Source organism: Pinus tabuliformis, chromosome J, assembly GCF_031772625.1.
Source record: "Pinus tabuliformis cultivar Carrire ecotype Pingquan chromosome J, CPIR1, whole genome shotgun sequence".
NCBI lineage: Eukaryota > Viridiplantae > Streptophyta > Pinopsida > Pinales > Pinaceae > Pinus > Pinus tabuliformis.
Genome location: NC_142295.1, coordinates 251,554,713 through 251,580,476, shown reverse-complemented (window position 1 = coordinate 251,580,476; position 25,764 = coordinate 251,554,713). Strand labels below are relative to the sequence as shown.

Sequence of the window (25,764 nt, the reverse complement as noted above, 5' to 3'; positions counted from 1 at the left end):
AGGCAACAGAGTGTGGAAGTATCCTCCTTCAGGGCTCCCACTGGATAGAGCCAAGACATCAAAGAAAAATACAAGGAAATCAAGGCAAGGAATGAGAGGTTAAAGGTGCAAAGCTATGCACATTATCTGAAGATGGCTCCAACAAACCAAACAAGGCTAATGTTAGCCTTTGATATAAAAGAAGGTAAGATGCAGATGAGTTTTCTCAAGCCAACCATACAACAACCTAAATCAATGGCAGACTACCTAAAAACAAATTTTGAAGTATTGGCCAAGGATATCCATCCTATTGACCAAATCGAGTTGCATAAACAAACTGGTGAAATGGTCTATTCCACTTTGACCAACAAAGCAATTGCAGCCCACCAACTCCAGAATTCACTGAATAATATATCAGCACAATTCCAGTTGGAGAAGGCCTCCTCTCAAGCCAAAGACACCAGAATAAAGTCCTTAGAGGACTTGGTCATAGAACTGGGACATGATCCCAAGGATGTGAAAGCAGCAGAGAAGCTGATAAAAAAGAAAAATGATGACATAGTTGCACTGAAGAAGTAGCTCAAGATTCCTCCTCTTCATCATCCTCAAACAGCTGAAGTGTTGGAAACATAGAAGGAGGAAGAACTTATGGACCTAGTCCTTAAGTTGAATGACCAATTGAAAGAAACTGAAAAAGAATTGGATAATTTGATACAGTCCAAGCAGAGTGAGCTGGCCACCACTCCTCAGACTGTAATACCTACAGTTTCCACAGCAGTGCCCTCCACCTTGGCATCTGCCTTGGCACCTACACTTCCACCAGTTACAGCATTGCTAGTTACAGGTACTTCAATAGGTACAAGTACATCAACCAGCACAGAGACACCAACTGAGAAAACTGCAGAATTGATCAAGGCCATGGAGGAAATGAGCATCCAGGCCACTGAGCTCAAGAAACTCAGAGAACAAGTGACAAGTTTAGAAACCAATTGCAAACTTGCACAAATACAGCAGAAAGAAGAAACTCAGAGGAACCTAAGGATGGCAGAAAGGATAAAAGCCCTTGAGAAGGACTTAACACTACAAGAGCCATTAGGAGATATGAAAGAAATTCTTTGGGCCAACATCATTGATTCCATCAATGATGTTTGGCCTTTTGTTGAATCAATGATGTTTGGCCTTCTGTTTAGATTATTTTTGAGCAAACAGAATTAGTCAAAATGGCTACAGAGGCAATCCACAAGACAGTGGAAGAATTGGGAAATAAACCTGAAGAATCCAATCAGTTAATCACCTTTTTGAACAACAAAAACAGATATCAGCTTGATGAATTGGAGATAGAAGACAAAACAACAACAATTATAGAGATGAAAAAGGTTCTCACCAAAAGGAACCTAATGCTCAACTTGGAGAAAAGATGTCAGAGCATCTAGACAGAGATTGATAACTTTATGTTGAAGTATGGCATCTTAAGGAAAAAAGGACTCCCCAGTCCTATGGTGATCCATGATAAGTTGATGACCCAGGAAGATTACATTGACAAGTTAGACAAGCTGGCTAAAAGCCAAGCTAGTACTTCAGGGGTGAAATCTTTGCCCACTGGAAAGGTGCTTTATGATGGCCTTGAGAATCTGTTCTACATAGAACATGAAGTCAAGCACTTGTTCACAAGCAAACCGAATTTTGCCAAATACACAGAAGCTGATGAAATTTACAGGAAAATGATAAGGATGAAATTACCTAACAATGAATGGTGGACAAATTTGACTGATTTACTATAAGTTACTGTAGTAAATCTATATGGTAAAACATAACTGCCAGGTAAAACAGGTAAGACAGGATCAAAGCAGCACAGGTAAAGAGTATCAGTAGGTAGAAGATAAAAGTGATTCCAGCACATAACTACAAAGCAAACTGAAAGAGCCAAATCCGAGTTACAATAGCCAGCATAGTCACAATAAAAGGGACAGCTAGAAGACAGTTCTCCATCTGTCTCTATCTTTGTGTTGAAGATATTTTTTGTTTCCTAGAATAATTCTCATATGGTTATGAGATATTTTGTATCAATTTTTGTATAAATACTTCACAAATTGAAGTAATTAGGTGTGGATTAAAATACATTTTTGTAGACATTATTTTTGAGCCAAGGAGCTATTGTACTCAAGACTGGATTGGTTTTGCTGGAAATGAAATAAAGCTGAGGACATTTCACCGGATTCTTGTGCACAGTTGGAACAAATAAGTATCATCTTCTCAAGTTTAAATATCATTTTCTCTTTATGTTATGAAATATTCACTTGTGTTTCCTATAAAATCTTAAAAGCAAACAAGGAATGATATCATCAGAATTAGCTTAAGTGCTCGCTGTTTTAATTGTTTGTTTTCTTTATGTTTTCTACTAAATTGCCTTGGTCTGGGAATTCTTAGTTGCTCCGTTACTTTCGTAGTTTACCCCCCCCAATTGGTCCATAGTAAAGGATTCTTCATTGCCCTTTGCTACTGGTCATCTTTCCTTTCTTCATCTTAATCCTGGTTAAGGATTCTTCATTGCCCTTGGCCTTGGTTAGGACTTTCATTCATTTAAACCTGTAGATTTGCTTTTGCTGTGCTAGCCTGCCCTGTGGACTCTTACCTCAATGATAGATCATATCCAGTTAAGCTTTTCTTGATTGACTCCATAGCCCAATGGCCTAAATACTTGCTCTGCCCATCTGTCTTCTTAATTCCACCACCCAATCAAAACAAAACAATCTTGAACACTAAGAACTAGCCTGAAATCTTATTCAAACAAAGTTAAATTATAAAGAGAGAGCCCTCTCTGGACTTAGGTTGGCTAGAACCTAAGTCTAAAAGATTAGGTTTGTGGTTACCTTGGACTATTCCTTCTTTGATAACTTCTAAGGAAAAAATATGAGTGATAACAAGACCTATGCTTAGTGAGGTAGGATTACAACGAGGAGGACTAGCTGTTGTAGAGGCTTGTTGCAAAGGAGCTCATGAAGAGAGAGGAGAAGAAGATGACTACTGATAGTTATAGTAGAGGTTCAGAGAGAAGCCACAATAGAAGATATGAGAAGAAGGATGCCAAGGCAAATGGCATGAGAATGAGTCAAGAAGAAATTGACAAAGAGGTTGCTGAATTAAAAAAACAACTCAATGCATTAAGGATAATGCTTGAGGAAAACCAGAGATTAGGTTGGGTCTTGAGGAAGAAGCCAGTAAAATGGCAAGAAATATAGAGAAGGCTACAACAAATGCAAGTAAAGTGGTTGAAGGAAAAACTCAAGGAAGTTGAGTTAGAAATGGAAGAATCCATTTATGAACTAGAACAAGGAGAATCTCTGGGAGAAAGTGAAGATGAAGACTTGAAGACTGGAACCTCAAGTGAGGCCAAGGGGTTTAATGATTTTAAATTTGACAATTTGTGTATGTTTACAGGTAAAACATCTAAGGACAATTTGCTGATATTGTCATGAAGAAGAAAGAAGACCAACATAATCTAAATTTTGTTTTGGAAAAAGATGAGATAGATAGATCTCATATGCAGTTGATGAAAGATGTCAAGGAACCAAGTGAAGAGCCTGAAGAGATTGAAGAGGAGACTATCAAAGAATTTATGAACCATATGATGGATTTAGAACAGCAAGGAGATATCATCGCTGAACCATCAAGTGAGACCATACGGTCTTGTATTTTTAGAACTGATAGTTTGTGTATGATGGCAGATATTGCAGGAGAAAAGCAGCATTTTGAAGATATCTTCAGAAGAGATGAAGATCTAGAAGCAAAAGGTGACAAAGAAAACTTCTCAGAGGAAGAAGAATTTCATTGCATATAGAAAAAAAAAGTATATGGATGAGTCTATAGACGCTGTCATGGAGATGAGGAATCAAAATCTTATTATGATGAAGAGTGAAGAAATATTGTCTCAGAAAGGTAATCAAATAAGTTTGATTAATGTTATTGATGAAATGCAGGAGAATGTTAATGCAGATGGTGAGACAAGGATAGCTCTTGGAGAAGAGTTACAGAGGGACAACAAGACAAAGTGTACTGAAGAAGAAGAAACTATGTTAGCTGAAAACATAGTAAAAGATCATCAATTCACCATGATGATAGCTACAGTGGAAATAGCCATGAAAGCTGTTGAGACAGTCAGTGAAGAAGAAGAACATCTACTGAAAGATGTTAAGGAAGAAGTCTATGCAAAAGACTTAACAAAGGGGGAAAGAACACTAACAAAAGAGTGTTTTGTAGAGGATGAGCAATCTGTTGAAGTTGTCAGAAGTATGGAGAAGTATCTTTTAGAAGATAAAAACTCTGAAATAAAGGAGGATGAAGAATGTCTCTTAAATAAGAGAAGCAATGATTTATTGTAGCAGAAAGAACTTAACAATGCATGGATGTGTGAAGATGTGACAACATAAGAACAAGTTCTTGTGGAAGAAGGAAATGAAGTTCAGTGTAAAGAGTTGATATGTGAAGCAATAGTTGAGACTGTTGAACCTTATGATTCCCAAACTAATAATTTGTGTGTAAATCCAGGAAACATAAGTGATGATGAAATACTAGCAAAGTGTCACAGAGAAATTGCATTGCTGGAATATTTGCTGGAGAATTCAGAGTATGACAGTATGATTGCAGAAAAAAGAGTTCACTACAGTGGACGAGGGCAGGAAGACATCATTAGGACAGTCTCAGGAATTCTTTTGAGAGTTCAAATCAGCATACTGATGTGCTGACAGAGGAGGAAGAAACAGTGCAGCAAACTGAAGTGTTGCCAATGGAAAATAAGGCACAACAACCTTGTATTTTTAATTTTAACAAGTGTTTTGAGTGTGTAGGTTTTGTTGCAGGTGCTGGAGGAGATTTGGCACAAGTGAACAGCCAAATAAAGGTGAAAGAAGAGAATTCTATGGAAGAACTCAATCCATGGAATAGAGAAGTTAATTTGCTGGAAAAAGTGCTGAACAATCATGATCCAATCATGAAAGAGGGTAAGGATAATAAGGAGGCAACAAACAAACCAAAAGTTGGAGCAAGTAAAAGAGAAGACGACAACAACAACCCGAAACAAAAAGAAAGAGACAGAAGTAAGAAACAGAGTATGGACTAGTCCAAAGATGTACTGGAAACAAAAATTGAAGAAATGTGGCAGCTGATGATGAAGTAGACCAAATGGGGAAAAATGGTAGCAACAACAAACAAGATCAATTAGAAGTTGAACCTGATTTGATAAGAAGAAGAAAATAGAGCAAAAGACAGCAAAAGTGCAGCGACAACAAGGGAACAAAGCATGTGGACAGTTACAGAACAAAGTGTGGGATCGAGGAAGACAAAGATCAGAAGACACAGGATCAAGGGATCATGAATACTTTCTACTTTGGCAGTCTAATGCTGGAGCATTCACCCAAGGGAAATCATTGTAAATAGTAGACATAGGGGGTCATGTATTTTTAGGAAATAGTTTTCTTAAGTCTCAAGTTAATGTAATTTAGGCTTTTGGTGGTTTAATTAGATAAGAGAGGATGTGGACCATCGAGCTGAATAAAGGGACTTTTCTGTTTTAAAACAGAGAAAAAGATGGAATGGATAAGTCTCTAGAAGACTTAATTAAATGTAGTCTGCCATATGTATTCTGTAAGCGAGCTTTAGGGCTTTAGTTGAGTGATTTAAGGAAAGGATTGATCTGATCCCTTCAGTGATCCGATCCAATGTATTTTATAAATAGTGAACCCGCGCGTTCAATTAAGAAGGAGGGGACAGATAGAATATATGTAAGCCTACGGGCAGAGTCAAAAGAGAATAGGCCACGAATAGTAGAAATCAGGCCTGTGTGAGAGACCGAGAGTCTCAAATGTAATCAATTATATTTTATGTTTATATACAACGGAGCAATTCGATTCTGAGTGTGTCATATGCATGAATCGAGTGAATAATTGATTACTATGTCAACTCGTAGGTTCTGTAACAGGTTGCAGGCAGAGTTCAGAGGACACGCAGAAGAGAAATTGAGTATTGTTCAACAGAACAATGAAGGAAAATTGGGCCAAAATAGAACCCAAGTGGAAGCAGAAGGCGGAGTTGAAGAGCTCTGCAAGGACAGAGATCAAAGAAGAGTGAGGAGTTTAAGCTTAGAAGGAAGAGTAAGCTGCGAATGGGCAGAAAGCCGAAACTTTTAAAGAAGCCAAACCACAGACAAACTAATGACTTAGCGTAAAAACTAAGTAAAGGGACGAACATAGAAGCGTGAAGTGTTAGTGCTCAACAACCGTTGGATTTGGGTGATCAACGACTACGATTAAAATCGCAATTGCATTTCAAAGGTGCCAAGGAACAACGACAACCGAAATAGTGAACTCCGACAAGCGATGCAGCGATATTGCTGATAGATCGATCGACAATCGCACAATCGGAGGTTTAGAGCAGAAGAAGCCAGGCGCGGTTGGAGAAGCGATATCCGATAGCGATAATCGGAGTATCGGAGCTCAGACCTATCGGAGTTCGGAGGAGCGGAAAGGTGATAGACTAAGAGGCGGACTCAACGCGTTTATAAACGGGGGTTCAATGTAATTAAAATCCGATATATACATTCGACAGTATTTTCCTTTGTAAACATGAATATGAAGAATTAAGTGCTGATAGTGTATTTCCCGGTTTTGAAGGGAAATTGCATATCGGGAAGAGGAAGGCATATATGTATGCATGGCCAAAGGGAGAATGCTAAGGCCGATTGCGATGAGGTTAAACCTCGGGAACCGTGACAACACTGTACGGTAGGCGGAGAAGGTATGTTAAAGTTAATTCCTTTGTAATGCTTTATAAAGTGGAAGAGCGCCGATAGAAGGTTATATACGTTAAAACGTATATAACGATGTGTTAAGGGGGTTCTAATTTCCGATAAGAAGGATCTGTGGGAAAGACTTTAGTCCAAGTCATAACCAAAGGTTTGAGGGTTCATATAATCCCGATAGAGGTTTCAGGCGGGGTGATTAAGTTCTGATAACAAAGGAACTGCTTATAAAGGGGCCTTAACCATTTATGGTCTGAAGATTTGACTCCATTGTAGAGTAAAATGCCTGGGACAGTTGTGTTGTGCAGATTCTTGCATACTGTGGGTATGTGTGGGTTTAGCCTGCACCATTAGCCCAATATCAATTTCTAAATTAGCAATCGCATCAGCATGATAGTAAAATCCAGATAGAACATAAACATAAATAGTAGAAGACAAGCCAAGACAAGAGGACACAAGTTGTGGCACCAGCCAGGGACAAACCCCAATGCGGGGAAACCCTTAATAAATTCTTCTTATATTGTTCAATAATTCAGCATAGAGAGAGAGATAGTACAAATATACAGTTTTGTAATTTTATGATGAAGTCTCCAAGATGCAAAACGATGAATAAAAGTTGAATTATAGTGCAAACTGTAAGTTGGCCTAATGGATAGTCATGTCGGCTTGAAGAGAAGGGACAAACCTCTATTTATAGAGGCTATCCACTCCTCAAAAGCACAACGAACTATCTCTGAAATCCGAAAGAAAAAGAAGACTAAGAAGGACGAAGAGAAGACAAGATAAAAGGTATAACAAGGTAGCGAAGAGAAGAGGAAGAACAACGAAGATTGAGAGGCTATTTCTAGGGTTTATATAGTCACACGTGCGGAGGAATAAGGGACAGTCTGCGACTACATCAACAGTGATATTATAGTGATATATTTTCTATTGTTTGGGCTAGTAACTAGGCCTACAAAGGCCTCCTACTCCAGCGTGGAAGGAAAACTATCAAGCGAAGGAAAGAAGGGCATGTGAACCTAGTGATCCTCCCCCATGTGCGAAGACTAGGGCTGCAGTGTTGTCACACTCAGCCTACTGCCATACATCAAGGAGAACTCAGATGACCTAGAGAAGGAGTGAAGATCCTTAGGTGAAAGATGTCACTAAGTAGAAGTATCTCTCCTAGAAGACCTACTTACTATATAAGGAAGAACGAAGTGCCAAAAGGAGGAGCAGAGTGCCGGAAGACAAAGTTCCATGTGCTGAAATTTATAGTGTAGAAAGAGGAACGATTTGACTTGTGCTTGGAGGATCCTATAGTCAAAGGTCTAGGGTTTGGCAGTTGTTCAAATAAGAAGCTTCAATAAGAGAAAACTTACAAAGGGTTTTCCTCTTAAGAGTGGAGAGGTTTTGTCCCTAGCAGAGAGCCAAACTTTGTGTTCTTTTTATTTTGTTTTTGCTAATTTTGGTATGTTCTATGCTTAAGAGCAATTTACTTCAAATTTTCTTATTAGCCCAATATCAATTTCCATATTAGCAATCACATCAGCATGATAGTAAAATGCAGATAGAACATAAACATAAACAGTAGAAGACAAGCCAAGACAAGAGGACACCATATGTGGCACCAGCTAGGGACAAACCCCAATGTGGGGAAACCCTTGATCAGTTCTTCTTATATTCTTCAATAATTCAGCAGAGAGAGATAGTACAAATATACAATTTTGTAATTTTATGACAGCAACAGCAAAACCCTAACCAACAAAGTCAAAGCTGGTCAAACAGGTCAGTTTTGACCTCTAATCAGCTTGGTCAATATCCCAGTCAACTCAGCCTCCAACAACAAGAATAGGTAGCCCAAAACAGTCCAAAAATCTAGTCAAACTTCAGTCAGCGTCTGGTCAAACTTGCGGTCAGCTCTTTGACAGTCAACACTGGTCAAAACAACCGTTCAAAAATGTTGCCTGCCTAGGAGAGGCAGCCTAACACAATCTGCAAAAGGGAGGAGTCAATGCTTGGCCAAGACTGTCCAAAAGACACCCTGCAACTTCAGTCAACCTAGGTCAACGCAGCCCTAAACAGAAAGAAAAATTTCCTCCTAGCACGTGTGAGAGATGCTGCTCCTTTATGCGTACCCAATCAAGTGTGGAGCGAGAGAAGGATGTGGGATGAGATGAGTGAAATAATGCCACGAGGTCTCCTCCTTTTATATGCAACGTTGAGGATAAGCTGGGGGTGAAAATGACTGTTTTTTCTTGTTGGCCGACCTTTGACAAATTGTCAAGAAATACAAATAAATTCATATCTCCATGAATACATGTCAGAATTGGATGATCGTTAGATCAATCCTACACCTCTCGGAGAGAGGAATTCAAGAAAAATATCAGCTGCCATAAATGAGGTGACCCATATGGAGTTTGGCTCTAGTTGCCAATTTTAACACTCCCTCTCAACTAGGGAGAACTCCACCTGCTAATCTATTTGTCTGTCGGTACTATCTCTGCCATCAATGCATTGCTTTGCACTGCTATGCTCTGCTTTGCTGAACTATGAAGAAGAAGAAGTGATCGAGAATGTATCATATCATTCTCTACTGACCCGAAGTTAGTCCCAGATAAAAGAGAGTGTCTCATACCACTCTTACTGACCCGAAGTTAGTCCCAGATAAAAGAGAGTGTCTCATACCACTCTTACTGACCCGAAGTTAGTTCCAATAAAGAGAGTGTGTCATACCACTCTTATTAATCCGAAATCAGTTTCAAATAAAGAGTGTCTCATACCACTCTTACTTACGTGAAGTCAGTTCCACTTGATCCCAGATTAATATCATCCTAGCATACGAAGTATGGTAGTACACGATGCGTCCATCGGTAGTACTATGGTCCCTATCCTGATTTCCCTACTCATTGGCCAGATGAGAGGTACTTCCGATGAGTCCTAGAATGCATGGGTAGGATGTCTCAGTAGGAGAAGGATGAACCACTCATCTTGCCTACATGTCGCCACGGGTATCACAGGGGAAGGTTGAACCACTCATCCTGTACATAGCAAACCACTAGGGGAAGGCTGAACCACTCACCTTATGGTTGCTCATCACTCCAAGAAGTACCCCAAGCCCCCCGAAGCTTGCAGAGCTCAAAGTACATATCATACAGGACCCTCATAAGAGGGTCTCTCCACGACTCCTAGTCGTTCTCAGAAAGTCAAGAATTTAACCTTTCCCAGGGGCTTCGTCAGAATGTCGGCGACTTGCTCATCAGTCCCAATATGATGGAGCCTTATTGCTCCTTGTTGTACCATATCCCGGATAAGGTGGTACCTGATATCGATGTGCTTGGAGCGATCATGAAATATAGGATTCTCTGATAAATGAATCCCACTTTGGTTATCGCAGAGGATCACGGTAGTATCCAATGTATGTCCAAACAGCGCACTAAAGAGCTTTCTCAACCAGGCGACTTCATAGGAGGGCATACTCGCAGCAATGTATTCGGCCTCAGCGGTGCTTAAAGCAACCGACTTCTGCTTCCTGCTCATCCAGGATATCGAAGTAGAACCCAAAGAGAAACAACACCCAGAAGTGCTCTTGCGATCCACCACACTGCCTGCCCAATCAACATCAGAATAACCATGTAGCCTCACATCTCCGACAGTGTATCTCAGTCCATGAGTGATTGTGCCCCGAAGATATCTCAAAAGATTTTTGGCACCAATCCAATGTGAGTGACGAGGCTCAACCATATATTGGCTCAATGTGTTGACTGCAAAACATACATCCAGACAGGAGTTCACCAAGAACATCAGTGCTCATATGAGTTGATGCTACTTAGAAGCATTTCCCAATTCTGGTCCGATAACACTACCGCATAACATTTTGAAGTTAAGCTCCATCGAGTTAGTCACAGGCTTGTAGTTCACCATCCCAAATCTTTCGAATATCTTGACCACGTATTTTCCCCGAGAGAGGAAAATTTCTCCTGGCTTTTGCAAGACCTCCAACCCTAAGAAGTAGTGCATCAGTCCTAGGTCCTTTATCTCAAATTCGGAAGCCAACTCCCTCTTACATTTGTGAATGAGAGGGTCTGCACCAGTCAGAAAGATGTCATCCACATAAAGCACCAATATGATCTGTGTCTTTTTGTTGTACAAAACTCCGATCTTTCTTCTGTACAGTCCGAGGTATTGTGTACCTCTGTTCCCTGCCTAGTCCGAGAGACCAACACGCTGTATAGTCCGAGTTTTATAGTCTGAATAATAAACGAGCCACAGTCAACTAAAATCACAACAATCCGAGCTAAAACCTGAGCTTTTGTCCGAAGTATCAAGGAGTTTCCACAGCTGGTCTGAGGTATTAATCTTTAAGTGCACCGAGATGTATCACTTCTGTTCACCGTCCAAATCAGGCTTGAAGATATTACCTGCTCTGGTTTCGTGCCTCCTTTTCTTCAAAGTTTATGTTCTTCCTTAGTTCACGAGTTGTGAACTTATCCCTTTTTGTACTGTACTTGATGACTGAGTAAGTGTTGGAAGAATGAAATTAGATGCCTAATATATGGTGTTTTTCAATGCTAAACAAAGAGACATGACCCTTCAAGCAGGCCGACATGAGTAGGCTAGGATATAGGTGGACTTACCGACAGAAAGTTAATTTTAACTTGAAAAATTAATAACTTTCAAACCGCTTGGAGATTTGTGCTGAATAATAGCTCGTTGGAAAGCTAAAATTATGCTCTTCAAGATGGTGTAGGTCTCATGGTGAGGTTCTGCCTCTAAGGTGGAGAAAAATAATTTTATGCGTACCCAATCAAGTGTGGAGCGAGAGAAGGATGTGGGATGAGATGAGTGAAATAATGCCACGAGGTCTCCTCCTTTTATATGCAACGTTGAGGATAAGGTAGGGGTGAAAATCACTGTTTTTTCTTGTTGGCCGACCTTTGACAAATTGTCAAGAAATACAAATAAATTCATATCTCCATGAATACATGTCAGAATTGGATGATCGTTAGATCAATCCTACACCTCTCGGAGAGAGGAATTCAAGAAAAATATCAGCGGCCATAAATGAGGTGACCCATATGGAGTTTGGCTCTAGTTGCCAATTTTAACACTCCCTCTCAACTAGGGAGAACTCCACCTGCTAATCTATTTGTCTGTCGGTACTATCTCTGCCATCAATGCATTGCTTTGCACTGCTATGCTCTGCTTTGCTGAACTATGAAGAAGAAGAAATGATCGAGAATGTATCATATCATTCTCTACTGACCCGAAGTTAGTCCCAGATAAAAGAGAGTGTCTCATACCACTCTTACTGACCCGAAGTTAGTTCCAATAAAGAGAGTGTGTCATACCACTCTTACTAATCCGAAATCAGTTTCAAATAAAGAGTGTCTCATACCACTCTTACTTACATGAAGTCGGTTCCAATTGATCCCAGATTAATATCATCATAGCATACGAAGTATGGTAGTACACGATGCGTCCATCGGTAGTACTATGGTCCCTATCCTGATTTCCCTACTCATTGGCCAGATGAGAGGTACTTCCGATGAGTCCTAGAATGCATGGGTAGGATGTCTCAGCAGGAGAAGGATGAACCACTCATCCTGTACATAGCAAACCACTAGGGGAAGGCTGAACCACTCACCTTATGGTTGCTCATCACTCCAAGAAGTACCCCAAGCCCCCCGAAGCTTGCAGAGCTCAAAGTACATATCATACAGGACCCTCATAAGAGGGTCTCTCCACGACTCCTAGTCGTTCTCAGAAAGTCAAGAATTTGACCTTTCCCACGGGCTTCGTCAGAATGTCGGCGACTTGCTCATCAGTCCCAATATGATGGAGCCTTATTGCTCCTTGTTGTACCATATCCCAGATAAGGTGGTACCTGATATCGATGTGCTTGGAGCGATCATGAAATATAGGATTCTCTGATAAATGAATCCCACTTTGGTTATCGCAGAGGATCACGGTAGTATCCAATGTATGTCCAAACAGCGCACTAAAGAGCTTCCTCAACCAGACGACTTCATAGGAGGGCATACTCGCAGCAATGTATTCGGCCTCAGCGGTGCTTAAAGCAACCGACTTCTGCTTCCTGCTCATCCAGGATATCGAAGTAGAACCCAAAGAGAAACAACACCCATAAGTGCTCTTGCGATCCACCACACTGCCTGCCCAATCAGCATCAGAATAACCATGTAGCCTCACATCTCCGACAGTGTATCTCAGTCCATGAGTGATTGTGCCCCGAAGATATCTCAGAAGATTTTTGGCACCAATCCAATGTGAGTGACGAGGCTCAACCATATATTGGCTCAATGTGTTGACTGCAAAACATACATCCAGACAGGAGTTCACCTAGAACATCAGTGCTCATATGAGTTGATGCTACTCAGAAGCATTTCCAAATTCTGGTCCGATAACACTACCGCATAACATTTTGAAGTTAAGCTCCATCGATTTAGTCACAGGCTTGTAGTTCACCATCCCAAATCTTTCGAATATCTTGACCACGTATTTTCCCCGAGAGATGAAAATTTCTCCTGGCTTTTGCAAGACCTCCAACCCTAAGAAGTAGTGCATCAGTCCTAGGTCCTTTATCTCAAATTCGGAAGCCAACTCCCTCTTACATTTGTGAATGAGAGGGTCTGCACCAGTCAGAAAGATGTCATCCACATAAAGCACCAGTATGATCTGTGTCTTTTTGTTGTACAAAACTCCGATCTTTCTTCTGTACAGTCCGAGGTATTGTGTACCTCTGTTCCCTGCCTAGTCCGAGAGACCAACACGCTGTATAGTCCGAATAATAAACGAGCCACAGTCAACTAAAATCACAACAATCCGAGCTAAAACCTGAGCTTTTGTCCGAAGTATCAAGGAGTTTCCACAGCTGGTCTGAGGTATTAATCTTTAAGTGCACCGAAGTATCAAGGAGTTTCCACAGCTGGTCTGAGGTATTAATCTTTAAGTGCACCGAGATGTATCACTTCTGTTCACCGTCCAAATCAGGCTTTAAAGATATTCCCTGCTCTGTTTTCGTGCCTCCTTTTCTTCAAAGTTTATGTTCTTCCTTAGTTCACGAGTTGTGAACTTATCCCTTTCTGTACTGTACTTAATGACTGAGTAAGTGTTGGAAGAATGAAATTAGATGCCTAATATATAGTGTTTTTCAATGCTAAACAAAGAGACATGACCCTTCAAGCAAGCCGACATGAGTAGGCTAGGATATAGGTGGACTTACCGACAGAAAGTTAATTTTAACTTGAAAAATTAATAACTTTCAAACCGCTTGGAGATTTGTGCTGAATAATAGCTCGTTGGAAAGCTAAAATTATGCTCTTCAAGATGGTGTAGGTCTCATGGTGAGGTTCTGCCTCTAAGGTGGAGAAAAATAATTTTATGCGTACCCAATCAAGTGTGGAGCGAGAGAAGGATGTGGGATGAGATGAGTGAAATAATGCCACGAGGTCTCCTCCTTTTATATGCAACGTTGAGGATAAGCTGGGGGTGAAAATGACTATTTTTTCTTGTTGGCCGACCTTTGACAAATTGTCAAGAAATACAAATAAATTCATATCTCCATGAATACATGTCAGAATTGGATGATCGTTAGATCAATCCTACACCTCTCGGAGAGAGGAATTCAAGAAAAATATCAGCTGCCATAAATGAGGTGACCCATATGGAGTTTGGCTCTAGTTGCCAATTTTAACACTCCCTCTCAACTAGGGAGAACTCCACCTGCTAATCTATTTGTCTGTCGGTACTATCTCTGCCATCAATGCATTGCTTTGCACTGCTATGCTCTGCTTTGCTGAACTATGAAGAAGAAGAAGTGATCGAGAATGTATCATATCATTCTCTACTGACCCGAAGTTAGTCCCAGATAAAAGAGAGTGTCTCATACCACTCTTACTGACCCGAAGTTAGTTCCAATAAAGAGAGTGTGTCATACCACTCTTACTAATCCGAAATCAGTTTCAAATAAAGAGTGTCTCATACCACTCTTACTTATGTGAAGTCGGTTCCAATTGATCCCAGATTAATATCATCCTAGCATACGAAGTATGGTAGTACACGATGCGTCCATCGGTAGTATTATGGTCCCTATCCTGATTTCCCTACTCATTGGCCAGATGAGAGGTACTTCCGATGAGTCCTAGAATGCATGGGTAGGATGTCTCAGCAGGAGAAGGATGAACCACTCATCTTGCCTACATGTCGCCACGGGTATCACAGGGGAAGGTTGAACCACTCACCCTGTACATAGCAAACCACTAGGGGAAGGTTGAACCACTCACCCTATGGTTGCTCATCACTCCAAGAAGTACCCCAAGCCCCCCGAAGCTCCCAGAGCTCAATGTACATATCATACAGGACCCTCATAAGAGGGTCTCTCCACGACTCCTAGTCGTTCTCAGAAAGTCAAGAATTTGACCTTTCCCAGGGGCTTCGTCAGAATGTCGGCGACTTGCTCATCAGTCCCAATATGATGGAGCCTTATTGCTCCTTGTTGTACCATATCCCGGATAAAGTGGTACCTGATATCGATGTGCTTGGAGCGATCATGAAATATAGGATTCTCTGATAAATGAATCCCACTTTGGTTATCGCAGAGGATCACGGTAGTATCCAACGTATGTCCAAACAGCTCACTAAAGAGCTTCCTCAACCAGACAACTTCATAGGAGGCCATACTCGCAGCAATGTATTCGGCCTCAGCGGTGCTCAAAGCAACCGACTTCTGCTTCCTGCTCATCCAGGATATCGAAGTAGAACCCAAAGAGAAACAACACCCAGAAGTGCTCTTGCGATCCACCACACTGCCTGCCCAATCAGCATCAGAATAACCATGCAGCCTCACATCTCCGACAGTGTATCTTAGTCCATGAGTGATTGTGCCCCGAAGATATCTCAGAAGATTCTTGGCACCAATCCAATGTGAGTGATGAGGCTCAACCATATATTGGCTCAATGTGTTGACTGCAAAACATACATCCAGACAGGAGTTCACCAAGAACATCAGTGCTCATATGAGTTGATGCTACTCAGAAGCATTTCCCAATTGTAGTCCGATAACACTACCGCATAACATTTTGAAGTTAAGCTCCATCGAGTTAGTCACAGGCTTGTAGTTCACCATCCCAAATCTTTCGAATATCTTGACCACGTATTTTCCCCGAGAGAGGAAAATTTCTCCTGGCTTTTGCAAGACCTCCAACCCTAAGAAGTAGTGCATCAGTCCTAGGTCCTTTATCTCAAATTCGGAAGCCAACTCCCTCTTACATTTGTGAATGAGAGGGTCTGCACCAGTATGATCTGTGTCTTTTTGTTGTACAAAACTCCGATCTTTCTTCTATACAGTCCGAGGTATTGTGTACCTCTGTTCCCTGCCTAGTCCGAGAGACCAACACGCTGTATAGTCCGAGTTTTATAATCTGAATAATAAACGAGCCACAGTCAACTAAAATCACAACAATCCGAGCTAAAACCTGAGCTTTTGTCCGAAGTATCAAGGAGTTCCACAGTTGGTCTGAGGTATTAATCTTTAAGTGCACCGAGATGTATCACTTCTGTTCACCGTCCAAATCAGGCTTGAAGATATTACCTGCTCTGGTTTCGTGCCTCCTTTTCTTCAAAGTTTATGTTCTTCCTTAGTTCACGAGTTGTGAACTTATCCCTTTCTGTACTGTACTTGATGACTGAGTAAGTGTTGGAAGAATGAAATTAGATGCCTAATATATAGTGTTTTTCAATGCTAAACAAAGAGACATGACCCTTCAAGCAAGCCGACATGAGTAGGCTAGGATATAGGTGGACTTACCGACAGAAAGTTAATTTTAACTTGAAAAATTAATAACTTTCAAACCGCTTGGAGATTTGGGCTGAATAATAGCTCGTTGGAAAGCTAAAATTATGCTCTTCAAGATGGTGTAGGTCTCATGGTGAGGTTCTGCCTCTAAGGTGGAGAAAATTAATTTTCTTTGTGACTATCCTTAAATTTTTGTGCATAAAATATTTGGAACAATATGAGGGATGTTTTGGGACAACGTGGCTTCTCCATTGTTTTGCACCAATAATGTCATCATGATAGTATCCAGCATCATGAAGGTATAACATCATGTATTCAATGATAGTGTAGTAATATGTGACAGTGCAACCTTCATTAATTTGTCAAAGACACCAAAGTAGTCTTCAGTATGTCAAAGTGCGGTCATTCTTGAGTATGACATCATCAAAAGTATGGCTTCATCAAGTATAATCCTTCACATCACGAGGTTGTATATTGACACTTAGGATCTAGGTCATCAATCAAGGCACATGATTGACACTTGGCAACATCATAGTTAATTCAAGTATTTCATAGGGCTTCCTTCATTAGTGGTTTGATTTCTTCATGACTTGACATCTTCATAGATGTTATCCTAGTCAACCAACCACCAAGAGTCATGGCATCATCATCTAGAACCAGGCATCTCAAGAATATTGACATCTCAGTCAATGCCATATTGACATCAATGACAACCTTGATTAACAAAGTTAATTATCCCATAGACTCCATCACCTATAAGGTCAAGGCATTGGCTTTGCTCATTTTGTTGATCACAACTCAAATTTAACTTCATAGCACATTTTTCTTCACTCAAACTTTATTTCGGCCTCTTAAGGAAAAGTCGCTAGTTAGGGTTAGGGCATGAATTTAACCTAAGGTAGAGAGCGCTACCTTGTGGAGGGATTCAAAACTTGGATGTGAGGTATTTGTCTCAAAATTAACCTTTTCTTGTGGCTAATTTCCCCATTTTAGGGTTGATGCGATTTGTCATAAGTAAATTGGGCCTTAGAAAAGCCTTATTTTTCCCTGGGCTTCAACTTGAGGCTTATTGAAGGCTCATTGTGCCATAAATTTAATGTATAAATCTATTGTATGCCTTTTCTTGGCCTTGTGATATCCTAGATAAGCCTGCTAGCCTTACTTAATCTCTACCCTAAGTCACATTGTGTCCTAATTGGGCCTTTGGATGATCCGTAAACTGTCGTGGATATTCCATTGGACAGTGCGTCACAACAAATCTGATAATATTATATTAAAAATCTGAAATTCTACACTATTACACTTTTATTAAATTTCTAGATTTGTAGATTTTTACTGTAATTTTTAAGACACAAGATATGCTCTGGGAAACCCTTTCAGCGTTCAAGAGAAAAACCCAGCTGGAAGGTAAGGCCGCTCAACTCCCTTTCTCTGTCTGGAAATATGGCTGCAAGTACAAAGAAGTATGGCCTGTGGCCTATGGGTTGCTACAGTGCTTAAATCCTCTCTATGTGCTCTACCTCCTATCCCTCTTGGCTATTTTTGCTCAACTATGGAACAAATGCACTCGAAAGAAATGGGATGCCTCTTCCTCCTAGTGGCCCCGTTATAACACAACGCGATAGCCTACTAATGGTTAAGTTTGACTACCTCAACTCTTAACCAAAATACAATATAGACTCTTCTAGAGTCTTCTACATCACAATCACGTGGCTAGCCCCTTTTCCATGAATAATAGGGGCTGACGTGACATCTTGTCAAACCATTGTTGTGAAAACAGGAAGGTTAACTTTTGAGTCGCATGACTTTTGCATACAGAGTTCGATTGACGTGCTTCTTTGTCGTTGGAAAGATCCTTGTGTAGAATAACAAGAAAAGGTGCAACGCTAAAGTGACAATTTTACCCTTAAAAAGCGTCGTTTGATCAAAACGCTCCTCGAAGGTTTCATACTTCGTTTTGCCAAACTAGGTCCCATTGGTAAAAACGGTCCCATGAGTTAATTCATCCACTTTTCCCACTCTAAATGCATCGAGATGGATGACAAACAATATAATGATCGAATCTAGATCATTGGATGATGCACATTGCTCTAATTATGATAGATGGGCTTCCTTACCCTATTTTTTCACCTTTCCCCTTGGACTAGATATATCCTTTAAGGTGACCTAGTATAGGGAAGCCTTCCTTGCGGTGAAAGTCCACTTAAGAGTAGGAGGTAGTGGCTATCGTGACGACGAGCCACACCTCACATTGTTATCCCTTGGTCTAGTTCTTGTCTTGTAAGCTACCTTGACAAGACTTGCTAGATTTTGATGAAACAGGGGCCTAGGGTTGAATATTAGGCTTCGACACTCATAAACTAATGTTTTCATGCAAAATTAAGGGGGTATGCCCACAAGCAACCCTTATGGGGAAACACATCCCACACATTGGGGAAACGTTACCCCCTACGTCTCCCCTAGTTTCCCCAAAAGGGGGACATGGGGAAACATTTCCCTAGGTGTCCTCCAATTCCGGGTGCGTGGAAAATGTGGGGTGCGTACACCCTACCTTGGAGGATGTGCCCTTCTGGAACATTGTTTACAAGATGCACAGGGGAAGATTGAGTTTCTATAGCTGAAATCTCAGCTCCAGTGAGATGAACTACAACAGAAGAGTCATCATTCTCAACTAGTTCTTGTTTAGAAAAATTCTCTTGTTGAGTTAGAGAGACTCCCACCAACAACCTGCACTTGATCTGTTTGTTGATGCCACGTTAAGAGCAGATTCAATTGAAGATGCAGAGGTATTGCTTGCACTTCCCAAACCCATAATCAGACTTTGGGAAAAAGTCATCAACAACAAGCACATAAGTGGTCATGAATATGAAAAAGAAGTGTCCTTTCACATTCCGGACTACTATAAATCTCAGTGTTGGGTATCTTCAAGAAAGCTCATCTTTGCTTGCTCCTCTTCCACAATATCTTCAGATTGTGAAATGCCAACATTGTGATCGGGTTGGCCATGTGAAAGATCAATGTTTTTTTCTTTACCCTTGTGAGCATTGCGGAGAACATACTCATTATTTAGACATATGTTCCATAGGCAAAGATTCACCTTGGATGGATCGCTTCTTGCCAATGGTCTTCAACAACCATGAAGATATATAGGTTATACCATTCACTTGGTTTCACCAACCCTCCTACACTCTATAAATCCTCAATAAACAGACTACAAAATTACAATGATTATTTGCTAGTGTTGGGCTGCCAATTTGTTGCTGGGAAGTCATTTTGGTAGTGAAAACTCATAACCACATTGGATTTGCAGCGTGTTTTCATTGCATTCGACTGTCAACTATCATTGATATGTAGCATTAGTCACGTATGTATTATAAATGTTTTTAAATGGTTATTATACACATTAAAAATGGTTATTATACCTTGCTGTCCCCTGACTCTTTGTTTTGAGGTGGTTGTGGTGGGTAGACATACTGGGTACACATCCCCACTTACCCACACTGATGTACCGGAAACTTGGTGTAGCATAGCTAGAAAGTGAAGGGATCAAATAAAGAAACATGGCCTAAGCTGAGATGATGCTGTCACAAGGGGAAGGGGGATTTAGCCATGCTTATAATCTGAAACAAGTGTGGAGAGGTCAATGCAATGTACTTGATGAATGCTATCCTTGGGAGGCCTGGATTAATATGGCCTTGGGGAGAAATCTAGGTTGACATCAATACGCTCCCAGTGGTGGTTGGAGTGGAGGATGAAGATATAGTCGTCCAACCATCCAGTGCTGAAGAATTAGTAAAGAAATTAGTGATGCATTCCTGAGTAGATGGTGGATCTCCCCAGTAGTTTTGACCTTTCTAGGCGCTTATTGGCATGCTTTGGAGCTGGATGGTTCTAGTGCTGTCTGAGTATATGCGGTGCACTTTACTCCCTTACTGTCAAGGACCAGATGAAAGGAAGTGGCAATCTGGTTAGTCGTCCAACCATCCAGTGCTGAAGAATTAGTAAAGGAAAGAAATTAGTGATGCATTTCTGAGTAGGTGGTGGATCTCCCCAGTAGTTTTGACCTTTCTAGGTGCTTATTGGCATGCTTTGGAGCTGGATGGTTCTAGTGCTGTCCGAGTATATGCAGTGCACTTTACTCCCTTACTGTCAGGGACCAGATGAAAGGAAGTGGCAATCTGGTTATTTGTTGCAGAAGAGCTGTGGAGTAGATGGAATCTCTGAGAAAATGCCTCCGATGTACAAGCAAGTCACTGTTGATAAAGATCTGCTTGAGGCCCTGATGATGCAATGAGAGCTTCCTCTAATATCATAATAGTCAGGACATCTACAAAGGGTTTGAGAGGATCTACCAAATAAAAGAAGATGCTATTGATGAGGCAGTGAAGGTATTTATCTTAGGATTTCTTTGTCTTTGGCCCATGCTTCAAATTAGAAAACTCCTGTAGCAGAGGTGCTGTGAAGTAGAGGCCATCTGAGAGGAAATGCCTCTCTAATATACAAGGCAAGTCACTGTTGATTAAGGTATTTGAAGAATGTCGATAAAGATCTGCCCCTGAAGAGGCACTGGAGACTCCCTTTAATATCATAATAGATAGTACATCTAGATAAGACATATTCACGCCTTTGCCTCACGAGCATCACTACCTTTCTTCGTTCCGCTTGATGTGTATGGCGTCGAGAGGATCTATCAAATAAATTAAGAGGCTATTGATGAGGTGGCAGAGTTGTGGATCTAGGAATTTTTGTTGCACTTCAACTTTTATTTAGGGCTTCATGAATTTTAAAATTTTGCTTTTTTCAATTATTAAAGATGCCGATCTTTACTGTCTCCTGAGACCAATTAGGTCAGACAAATAAAGGGAATCTGACTAAATGGGGTATTTCATGGTTTCTTATTTCCACATAATGTTACACTGCTGTCTATGAGCAACTTATTCATGCATTTGAAATCTATATTTTTGTAGGTACTCCGGGAGGGTGATGTGCCTCCTGTTGGCTGCGCAGTAAATATTGTGAATGAGCATCTATCTGTATACTTATTACTCCGAGGCATTGTAGATGCACAGCTTGAACTTTCAAAACTGGAAAAAAAGAAAGAAGAACTTATCCGGTAGGCTATGATTTTTATAATTTTACACAGTAAGTCTTTGCTGTTTGTGTCTTCATCTGATGGAGTTTTTTGTGGAACCAGGCAACAGGAAGCAGTGACAAAGAAAATGAACATTCCCGGATATAGAGACAAAGTACCGGCCAATATACAAGAAGAAAATCTTTCTAAGTTGAATAAACTTATGGCTGAATTGAGCATCGTCGAAGAGGCAAATGAGAATTTTGAAAAACTTTTGGCAGATAGCAGCTAAAACAATGAGTTGAATTGCAGTATCTTGTCACTACTGATTTTCAAGTATTGATAGATCATAATTTGTGCCCATTAAATTCCATTCTTGGTATGGCACTCAATATATTTATTATTTCTGCTTTCAAACGCCGTCCTCAAGTAGAAATTTAAATGAAATCTATATCGGCCTTACTGACAATTCTCAATTTTTGTTGTAAGGCGAATGATCCTTCAGTCACTCTAGCTCCTAAATCACATTTTTCTAAAAGTAGAGAATTTTTTGATGCAAGAATAAAAGGAGTTGTCTATAACGCGACTTTTTGAAAGCCTTTCCGGCAGATTTTTCCGGTCGAAATCCGGCAAGAATTATTGGAATCGCAAGTTTGATAGCTAGTTTCTCCACAATGAAAGCGTCCCAGGGGTTTTTCAGGGCGCTGAATCCAAATATGCAGTTAAAAAACCATTTTAACCGCAAGAAATCAAGATTTGACCTCAATTTCTTCGCCGGATTCCGTCACCGGAATCTTCAAAAAGTCGCATTATAGACAACTCCAGAATAAAATATATATGTTGCATTATGTAAACAGATTTTCGCAAAAAAAATGAAATTTCACATGTTGTAGTGGTTTCTCTAGTTTCATAACAGTTTTATGTGATTGTATTGGGTTTATATGCTGACGTGCTTAAAGTAAGTCTACTGCCAAGGCATCAACATATTTCCGTGATAGCTTTCCGATATTGTAGACAGGTAGTCTACTGTGGAACATTTAAATTCAGTGAGACGCGTACAATGTATTTTAGATATCTGGAAAAGCAGCCCGAGTCTTGCCTAGCCGTGATGTTTTTGTATACCAGATTGATTGGTTTGACTTGCGAACATTCGTACACTACATCGGAACAAGTACTCTTGTAAACACAGAACAAGTGCAATGCTTGTCTCAATGAACTTTCCAATGGTTATCCTCTTTATTAATGAATGGGTTATATGGATGTAACTGAGGGTAACCTTTTGGATCAGTTGTATAGCAGCTCTGTAATTAAATGTGACCACTACTGCAATATAAATGGAAAGTAATTTTTTTAGCGACAAAGAAGTAAAAATAATTGGGCGGTTGGGGCGGAATGTTCCTACCAGATGTAGGAAAAAGACCTTCAAAAAAGATCAGAAACATGTTGATTTGTATTAAAAAAAATGATAGAGATACATAAGAGGGAAAAAACACTTTTATTAATGAATTGGTTGAATGGATACAAGTGATGGTAACTTTTTGGGTCACTCATTTTGTGCAGCACCTCTGTAATCAAATGTGGCCATTATTGTAATATAAATAGAAAATGAACCATTGTAATAACAAATAAGAAAAAATAAAATAAAATAAAAAAATCAGACACTTGCACATCTATGGGTGGATTGTTCCTGCTAATCTAAGTAATGGAAGATGACTTCTAAAATAGCTTGATATATATTTGAAAACTTGATAAAAATATGTAAGAGACAAAAACCCATATTTATATCAATAGAGGGAAAAATAACTAATAAAGCCTTAATTAAAGATTTAAATTATTAAATACATCATTAGATCTTTCTTATACTTAAAAAGGTATTTTTTTACAAATATAACGTTATTGCAAAATCATCGACTTACAAGGAAAACCACTCATTTATATAAATTTTAATACATAATAAGATATTAGATATATAGCATCTCTAGCTCCATGATAAAATCCTTTGCCCAAATTCGAAGGCTTTACCAAAATTTAAATGGACTCTCACGTTGCTTCCTCCTCATCTAGACCCTTCCACCATATCTTATACTGCAATTTTCCATTTGTTAAGGTTTCACACCTATTCCTTCAACATATCTTCCTCATCTGGTAGTGGAATCTCTCTGTCTTAGTGTGGCTTCATAAACCTTCTTCTTTGAGTAAGAGACATAGAAGATGTCATGAAATTTTAATTTGTTCAAGTTGTCAAATCTGTATGCCATTTGTTTTTATATTGCACACAATAGGTATGCGCTGTAGAATTACTTGTGGAGTCCTTGCTGCTTCTTGTAATCAATAAAAATTAATGTGCTGAAAATATCTAAAAAAAGTGATAAATAATTGAAATCCATATAAGATACAAATATAAATTGTATGGGATGTACGAGTTGATATGATGAGTTTTTTGTGATATAATTTATTTCTATTGAGTAGTCACAAAGGCGAAATATTTTATCCCCTAGGTTGTCTTAATTAATTTAATTAGCATATATAATAATAATGATAATCTATTTTTTAAGTCAAAAAGGAACTTAGCTCAAGTGGCATGGTTCACGACTTGTGTCCCAAGTAGCTTTGGTTCAAGTCTCCAAAGACATATTGGCCCTTGTGGCATTTATGAAATATTGGTTCTACCAGGTAGAATAGTGGAAGCAGTTTCTATGAAGTTATTGATTATGCCTATTGGAATGTACTTATAACCATTAAAAGATAATGATAATCTATTTTTAAGGTCAGGGCCAAGCCAGATACCAAATTGGTGTATGAGATCGCCTTGTTTGTGGGTCAAAAGACCTGCCTTTCCAGAACAATTTGATTGCTAAAGTCTATGGAGGTGTACATACTCTACGCCCTCTAGATTTAAACACATGCTTTTAACCATTATATTCATTACATTGTCTTTCCCTTCAAGAATGCTTTCTCTTCAAAGTGTTTTATACAAAAAAAAAAAATGTCTTCATTCTACCTAGCAATGTGTTTCTCATAATTCTCTATTCTTGAAGTTATGATGGTTAAAAAAAATTGACAATTGTTGTATTGTGTCAAGATACCTATTTTAAATATCTATTGTGATTGCTAGTAAATTTTTTGTTGATATTGTTGTTAGTTAGTGCAATACATTGACTATTATAATTAGAATAAAGATAAGACATCCTTGTATTTTGTGTTCTGTTTTTCGAACATTTGTTTTTTCATACCTTTTGTGTTTTATTGATTGATAACATTTCAATATCATTTTATTTTTTTAATGTTGATTGGACTTGTATTAGTTCATCTTTGTTTGTTTGTTTTTTTTCATCGGTTTTGGATTTTCGTATCTTAAAACTTTGATCCAGGTGGATATTGGTGGCCACCCGCCAAATCCACTTGGACCACCACCATTGTTTCTTTTAGTTTTTCAGTTTCCTTAATTGTAGCACAGTTTAGTATTTTTAGCAGTTTTTCGTGTCCTAAACTTTCGGAGCCGTTTTGAGACCCTAAACTTTTGGAGGAGGTTAACTACATATCACATATTCCGACATGTGTTCACCAAGTACATGAGTGAACCCACAAGCTGCTTGTAAACAGTAGCTTCCACTACCCCTTAAACAGTGGCTTCCACTACCCCTGAAGTAGCACCCCCCTTCCTCTAGTTACCAACTAGAGGAGTCTCCATGGGTTCACTACTCTCCATGCGGAATCTCCTGAGTATCACGTTGGCATACTTGCCCTGAGATACAAACAACTCCCCATCTCCCTGCGATACCTCCATGCCAAGAAAGTAATGCATGAGCTCCATGTCCTTCATCTCAAACTCTCTTGCAAGGTCTTCGTTGCAAGATTTGATGAGCTTCTCATCACCTGTTAGTATAAGATCATCTACATAAAATATAATGATCAACGACTTACCTTCCACCACTATGTGATAGAGGTTCGCATTCGCTTCATACTTTTTGTGAAGCCCAACCCAGTGAAGAAGCTATCTATTGTGGTGTACCAAGCACGAGGTGCTTACTTCAACCCATACAATTCTCTCTAGAGTCGGCACACATGCGACTCATGGTCCAAGGTTTCAAAACCTTCAGGCTGCTCTATGTACACCTCTTCCTCAAT

At 39.7% G+C, this 25,764-nt stretch overlaps 1 protein-coding gene across 1 annotated transcript in view; it reads left to right on the top strand.

Moving 5' to 3' along the window:
• LOC149226718 (valine--tRNA ligase, mitochondrial 1-like) overlaps positions 1-22,112 on the top strand; it is a 91,054-nt gene extending 68,942 nt beyond the window's left edge. Inside the window, exons 11-12 of the mRNA XM_089380280.1 lie at positions 21,533-21,678; positions 21,760-22,112. Coding sequence (XP_089236406.1) covers positions 21,533-21,678; positions 21,760-21,928 — 315 coding nt within the window. The 3' untranslated portion in view covers positions 21,929-22,112. The remainder of the gene's footprint in view (positions 1-21,532; positions 21,679-21,759) is intronic.
• Positions 22,113-25,764: the final 3,652 nt, after the last annotated feature.